Source organism: Bidens hawaiensis, unplaced genomic scaffold (assembly GCF_021521415.1).
Source record: "Bidens hawaiensis isolate Kalapana, Puna unplaced genomic scaffold, B.hawaiensis_p1.1 tig00045608_1, whole genome shotgun sequence".
Classification (NCBI taxonomy): domain Eukaryota; kingdom Viridiplantae; phylum Streptophyta; class Magnoliopsida; order Asterales; family Asteraceae; genus Bidens; species Bidens hawaiensis.
In genome coordinates, this window is record NW_027498136.1 from 103,842 (window position 1) to 111,362 (window position 7,521).

The window sequence follows — 7,521 nt, forward strand, 5'->3', positions numbered from 1 at the left end:
TCCAAAGCGTCCGACGAGATGCCGTACGCTAATTGACGGATAGCAGCCGTGCATTTTTGAAGAGTGGTAAAACCGGGAAGACCCCTAGCATCCTCCCTTTGTTGAAAAAAGGGATACCGTGCCTCTAAATCACTCGCTATACGCGTGAACAATTGCCTGCCCATTCGAAAACGAGTTCGAAAATCCGACTCCGCGTATACCGGTTGAGGGCTAAAATAATGCCTCATCAAAGTATCGTTAGCACCCGATCGATCACGATCACGAGGTGGTGCTCTAACCCTCGGGAGTCGGGGTTGATGGGCTTGATTTTGCAAGAGATTGACCACGGTTGCGGTCAAAACTCCCCCTACATGAAGAAGCAAATCATCCTCTTCGGAGGAGTCGGAATCAGACGAGTACGACGACATTATTTTTAAAAAAAAATTTGGTTTTGGGATATTATATATGAGTTTGGAGATTGAAGTTGTGTTTGATATGGTTAAAATGGGTTGATGGTATGTGATATTGGTATGTGATATGTGATATTGGTTTTATAGAGAAAAAAAATTTTTTTTTTTAATAAACAAAGAGCCCAACGGCTCTATTTACGCAACCCAATACCCCTTCACGCCTATTCCCAGCCGCTACCCCTCTTGTGCCTGCCTCTTTTTCCGCGCTCGCGCCCCTCTCGCGCCCCTCTCGCGCCTCGGTGGTGTGGTGCTCGCGCCCCGGGGCGCGAGCGGATGGGCTCACGCGCCCCCCCTAGCGCTCCACACCCCTCAGCCTTACCCTCTTCACTTCCATTAACCTCAGCCTCCAATTCACCTCAACTGTGTGAGAGAGAAACACACACACATAAAGTGGGCAGACAGAGGAGAGAGAAACAAAAAACACCCTACCCATCAAGATTCGATTCGATTCGATTCGATTCGATTCAAATTAACAAATACATTATTTGAGATCTCACTGTTTCTGTCCTCATTACCTTTACAATAGTTTACAAACATACTAGAAACTCAACTCAGATTTCCTTAAACCAAATCTCATGTTTTATTCATAATAATAAAAACAAGCACACACACTTCAATATGAGGAAACCTTTTCTTGGGTTCTTGCTGGTTTTAGTTTTGGATTTTGAAATTACCTCCATTAATGCAAAACCCGAAACCATATCCATTGTTTCCGCAATATCCGCACCCGAATCCTCACCAATTGCTTCTCCGGTTTCTTCATCAATGGCTGACTTCACTGCAGGTACTACTTTGTATGCTTAATATACTTTGTTTTGTTCATTTTTTATTAATTTTGGTGAATTAGGAACTGAAGCGAGTGTATCGAAGACGAAATCCAGTAGAAAGATTACTATTGCACTCATCACAGCTTCATCAATGATGGTGATCATAATAATGTTAACCATTTGTTTATGGAAATGCCGCAGAGAGAAGATGCACAAATCGAGCAAACCGGGTGTCAAGAGAACAGGTGAGCTGATTACAACAGTATGATTTGTTCAATCAGGTTATCATTTTGTGGTGTGGTTTCAGATTCATTAAGAGGGCTTGCATTGAGTTCCTTTATTAGTAGAAGCAATGGTTCTTTGAAGACGGTTAACGAGAAGGCGTCGGTTGCGGTTATGGATTATAAGTTGTTGGAATCAGCAACTGGGAATTTTGGGGAAGGTGAGATGTTGGGTGAGGGTGGGTTTGGGTGCGTGTATAGAGGCCGAATCGATGAGAATTTGTGTGTTGCGGTTAAAAGATTGGATGGTGGTGGTCAAGATGCTATTAAAGAGTTTCAGGTGATTGTTTATTTGTGATTAATAGTTTGATAATATGAGTGTTGATATTGTGTCTTTTGCAGACTGAGGTAGATCTGTTGAGTAAAATTCAGCATCCGAATATAATCACTTTGTTGGGATATTGTGTTCATGATGATACAAGACTGCTTGTTTATGAGTTGATGCATAATGGATCTTTGGAAACTCAATTACATGGTGAGACACTTTTCTTATTAACATTCCTTGTATTATTAATTGGATCTTTGCATAATGGATCTTTGGAAACTCAATTACATGGCGAGACACTTTTCTTATTAACATTCCTTGTATTATTAATTGGGTCGGGCCTCTTTTCCATCCTTGGTCGTTTGTCAAGGACGAACACAATGATTTTTTTCATGGATGAAACAGGCCAACGGGTGGGTTAGTTGAATGGATGTCCATGTGTATCACTATTGACCCTTGGAAGCCCGTGTTGCGGATTCTGTAATAATAGTCAAATGTCTAAAATACCCTTTTAAAGTGAAAGGAACAAACTTTATGTGATTAGTAGTTTTGCCACTATGGTAATGGGTGTAATTAGGGGGGTAAACAGGCTGGGCTGAGCCTGAGCCTGAGCCTGAGCTCAACTAGGCTCGAGCTCGGCTCATTTAACTTATGAGAGTCGAAGTACAACTCTATTTATAAAAAGCTCGAGCTTGGATTGTTTATTGTTTGTTAATTAATTTATATACATTTATAATTTTATATGTATTTTAGTTATAAATTTTATATATAACATAATATATTTTTTTTTGCACGGCACATAATATATTATTTAGTTATTTTGATAATAGTTTTGTATATAATAATAATAAATATTTTTACAAAAATATATGTAGTATATTAAATGAAAAATATATAAATAATAAACTCGTTTGGTTTGTGAACCGGCTCGAGCTTGATAAATGAAGTTCCGGCTTGTCTATTAAATACACTTACTTTTAGGCTCAAACTCGCTTAAGTGCAGCCTATTCGAACTTTTAGCAAGCTGTTCCCGAGTAGCTGACAAATAGCTTGGCTTGTTTAGACCCTTAGCTACATTCAATACATACAGTCACAGATACCCCAAATGGAAATTTTTGTGAAATTATTGAATTTTTTATTTTTTATATCTTAAAAGGTTAGATAACAGAGTTTAATATTCTGTCCATACAGGCCCTTCCAGTGGATCCAATTTAACATGGCATTGCAGGATGAAGATTGCTCTAGATACAGCAAGGTGTCCTTCAAAGCCAGATAATTTATTTAATAACACCAATTATTGTTTCTATTTTATATTACATTTTTGACCTGTCTGACCAGAGGATTAGAATATTTACATGAAAACTGCAAACCACCAGTCATTCATAGAGATCTGAAATCATCTAATATCCTTCTAGATACCAACTTCAATGCCAAGGTACCATTTGTACAACACTTTCTTATCTGTCAGTCTCATAATTATTATGCATCTCACACCTACTTTCAAAGTTTTAGTTATGTGGGGACCACGTGTGTCAAACGGGTTGTTAATCAAGTTGTAAATATGCTAAACTGGTGGTGTTCGTTCGTAAAATATATACTGAGCCATGTACTATTTTGATTATTCTCTAAAGCTTTCAGATTTTGGTCTTGCTATAATGGATGGAGCCCAAAACAAGAACATTAAGCTATCAGGGACATTAGGTTATGTAGCTCCAGAGTATCTATTAGATGGTACATCTATTTATCTAATCTTTTAACTACTTATATGCAAGGCAACTAGCAAAAGTTTCTTTTAAACATTTTAAAAGCAAAAACCAACCTTTTTCTTTTCTATTTTTTAATTATAATTTCCATTTTCGGATTCCACTGGTTTTGACTAAATTTCGGGTCAAACCGGTAACTACACTTTATAAAACAACAAAACAAATCGGATGGTTAGCTGGGCCAGCCCTAAAACCGGTCCATTTGATGGTTTGAACTTCTTTTTCTATCCCAAATCATTACTTTGCATGAAAATATTAAAATGATAAAAATGTTTTTTTGAATATCATGCATAACTAGGTGTGTTCACGGCTTCACGCCTTCACGGTCTGGTTCAGCTGGTTTTCACGAAAATTTTGGGCATGACCCGAAACTACGGTTTTTGAAAATTACAAACCGAACCGATCGGTTTTTGTGGGTTTACGGTTTGCTTAAGCCATTTTTAGGCAAAAAAATATTATTTTTTGAAAGTATAATTTTGTATTTAATTAATAAAATGGATAAAGATTGTAAATGAACATACTATATACATATAACTTTATAATCCTAAAATAAAAAAATTAAATAATAATTGTTAAACGACTTTTTCAGTTTACACGTCCAGTTTCAAGTTTCAAACCTTAAGTCAGACCGTACATATTTCAGACCTGCCAACTTTCTTCCGTTTGGACGGTTTCGGTCTCAACTGTTTAGTATTGCACATTACTCTCAATTTTAAACTGAATTTGATTTGTGTACAGGAAAACTGACCGATAAAAGCGATGTGTATGCATTTGGAGTCGTACTTTTAGAGCTTCTACTCGGAAGAAAGCCTGTAGAAAAACTTGCAGCGTCTCAATGTCAATCCATCGTCACTTGGGCAATGCCGCAGCTAACAGACAGATCAAAGCTTCCAAATATCGTCGATCCTGTAATCAGATACACGATGGATCTCAAACACTTGTACCAAGTATGTGATCTATACAACTTGTAACAAAATTTCATAAATATATTATATATAGTATACATGCCAAAATTATAATTTGATGTGCAGGTTGCTGCAGTGGCTGTGCTGTGTGTGCAGCCCGAGCCAAGTTACCGGCCATTAATAACCGATGTTCTGCATTCTCTTATCCCTCTGGTTCCGGTAGAGCTCGGAGGGACTCTAAAGGTTTCACAAACAAGGTCTTCGGTCACAGTTGACCCGTGATTTCTTGATTATTATTGGGTTGATCATTGTAATATTAAAATTTGTACAAAATGTCTCATTAATCTGTTTTTAATATATCAAAATTTTATAAACTTGTTTAAAATACACGTATTAGTAAAATTAAGTGTAGATGTCTAGGATAGTCATGACATATGTAGCGTATTTTTTGTTGACATGGGGATCGTGTTGACACTTTGATAACGTGGAATATTACGTCGTTAATTGTTAATATCATCCTATTTAATCGAATTACTTAACCACCTTATCATTTTTGTTTGTTCGGAATGTCGTTTTATTAATGTTTGATCAGCTTAAGGGTTTATGACAGAAGAAACATGAAATGAATCTGTCCTGATCCATGACGATGTTCCCCGGTCTTCGAGATGAACGAACCACGACTTCGTCTTCTTCTCCGGTAGCTCGAGATCTGCCATGGAAATATGGGAGGAGTGGAGGTGACTGCTAAGAGTTTCCTCTTGTTTACAGACACAAAAATGTATGTGGAGGCTAAGTGTCCAAGAAGGGATCCCTCAAATGAAAGATGAAGACCCCTTATACAGGAACTCCATGGTTACCATCATGAAGCCCTAACCGTATTGGACCAGGCCCGGTTAGGGGTTACCTCCACAACCCCCCAGCCCATTGGGCATTCGTTAGTAAATAATAATAATATAACAAATATTATATAAAACACAATAAGCAAAAGGTCGTACAGGGTATTTGGTACCATACCTTCACAAGTCCCCCCAGTCCAGTGCTGCTCTTAGTTGTGCAAGCGGTTAGGTGGAGTTCTGGACTTGTTAGGAGTGCTCGTCCGGTTTTTCCTACCCGGTGTTTCCCAAATGTACTTTTTTTTGCATGTCTACTTTGCTTCGGGTTGTAAGAGGTTTTAATCATGAGTTCATGACAGCGTGTTGAGCGGAGCGGAGCGCGTCCGGTCTTGTATTCGGCGCGAAGCCGTATGGGTTTATAAGGATTCCCAACCTTTATATTCGGCGCGTAGCCGTGCGGGTTTATTAGGATTCCCAACCTATATATTTGGATGTCTTCCATCCTTAGGCGAATTATGAGGTGTGCCCAACCTAATATTCGACGCGTAGACGTGCGGGTTTATAAGGATTCCTAACCTATATATTTGAATGTCTTCCATCCTTAGGCGGATTATAAGGTGTGCCCAACCTAATATTCGGCGCGTAGCCGTGCGTTTTGCATTAATATAAGCCCTTAACTTTTTGTGCCATTTAATGCAAATGTTATATACTCAAACTTTTTGTTTTGTTTTATTTTGTTTGTAAATCAAAATCTATATAGGCGAAAAGTTTGAGGTTGTTGAGAAAACTTGTGAAATAATTTACTTACTTGAGGAACTTGTAACCAAGCATGTGCTATTGTTAGCGTTCCGGGATTTGGCTGCAAGGCTTTCACGCCTCTTACGCGAGCGTTCCTTGGCCGTATAGGTTTATAAGGATTCCCAACCTTTAAGTTCGGCGCGTAGCCGTATGGGTTTATAAGGATTCCCAACCTTTGAGTTTGGCGCGTAGCCGTATGGGTTTATGAGGATTCCCAACCTTTAAGTTTGGCGTGTAGCCGTATGGGTTTATAAGGACTCTCAACCTTTAAGTTCGGCGCGTAGCTGTATGGGTTTATTAGGATTCCCAACCTTTAAGTTTGGCGCGTAGCCGTATGGGTTTATAAGGATTCCCAAACCTATGTATTCGGCGCGTAGCCATGTGGGTTTATAAGGATTCCCAACCTATATATTCGGATGTCTTCCATCCTTAGGCGAATTATGGGGCGTGCCCAACCTAATGTGTGGCGCGTAGCCGTGCGGGTTTATAAGGATTTTCAACCTTTAAGTATGGCGTGTAGCCGTATGGGTTTATAAGGATTCCCAAACCTATATATTCGGTGCGTAGCCGTATGGGTTTATAAGGATTCCCAAATCTATATATTCGGTGCGTAGCCGTATGGGTTTATAAGGATTCCCAACCTATATATTCGGATGTCTTCCATCCTTAGGCGAATTATGAGGTGAGCCCAACCTAGTATTCGGCGCGTAGTTGTATGTTTTGCATTAATATAAGCACTAAATAATTTTTTGTGCAATTTCATGCAAATCTTATATACTCATACTTTCCATTTTGTTTGTTAAAACAAAATTAATATAAGCGAAAAGTTTGAGGTTGTTGAGAAAATTTGTGAAATAATTCCCTTACTTGAGGAACTTGTAACCAAGCATGTGCTATTGCTGGCGTTTCGGGACTTTGCCACAAGGATTCCACGCCTGTAACGCGAGACTTCTCATGCTTCAACCTTTGTTATATTTGTAGTAATCTTAAGAGGGTGAAATGTCAACAATTCAAACCCCTACTTTGTAATTTTTTGATCAAATAAACATTATACAAGACATGAGGGGGGTTTTTGAAATTTGGAAATCAATTCCACCTTGTCTCCATGCTTTCCTTTCACTGTCACCTTTAACATCAATATATATGTATATGTTCAAGGTGCACATATATGTGTATGTTCAGAGACCTCCGTCGGGCTATGTAATGCCGCGGAGTGATCGGTTTTCGCGGGGGATCGCTCATGGTCCTTCCGCGCATGCTAAAGTGCAGATGTCGACCCACTAGGGGAGGTGTTGGCACCGTCGGAAGATGCATGCGACCGCGGAAGCCGATATCGACCTGTAATTCGCGGTAGTGACCATTTTTTGTACACCGGCATCTGATAGTGACCCACGGCATTCGCGGGTAACCCATGGTGACGGGTGTTGATACGTAGTTGAATCGCACGGAGCATACATGCG

General features: G+C 39.2%; 1 protein-coding gene across 1 annotated transcript; it reads left to right on the forward strand.

Moving 5' to 3' along the window:
* The first annotated feature begins 1,062 nt into the window (after positions 1-1,062).
* LOC143595877 (putative receptor-like protein kinase At1g80640) lies at positions 1,063-4,794 on the forward strand. The gene is made up of 9 exons (XM_077074793.1): positions 1,063-1,233; positions 1,297-1,461; positions 1,524-1,777; positions 1,840-1,972; positions 2,954-3,017; positions 3,101-3,197; positions 3,394-3,493; positions 4,264-4,472; positions 4,557-4,794. Exons 1-9 carry the CDS (start codon positions 1,068-1,070, stop codon positions 4,710-4,712), a joined length of 1,344 nt encoding a protein of 447 aa, XP_076930908.1. The 5' UTR covers positions 1,063-1,067; the 3' UTR covers positions 4,713-4,794.
* The last annotated feature ends 2,727 nt before the right edge of the window (positions 4,795-7,521 follow it).

Bases quoted from the DNA above. Each gene is read 5' to 3' on its own strand.
- LOC143595877 (XM_077074793.1), top strand. From the start codon at position 1,068: ATGAGGAAACCTTTTCTTGGGTTCTTGCTGGTTTTAGTTTTGGATTTT. The intron at 1,234-1,296 runs GTACTACTTTGT...TTGGTGAATTAG, and splicing joins AATGGCTGACTTCACTGCAG to GAACTGAAGCGAGTGTATCG. The intron at 1,973-2,953 runs GTGAGACACTTT...CTGTCCATACAG, and splicing joins TTTGGAAACTCAATTACATG to GCCCTTCCAGTGGATCCAAT.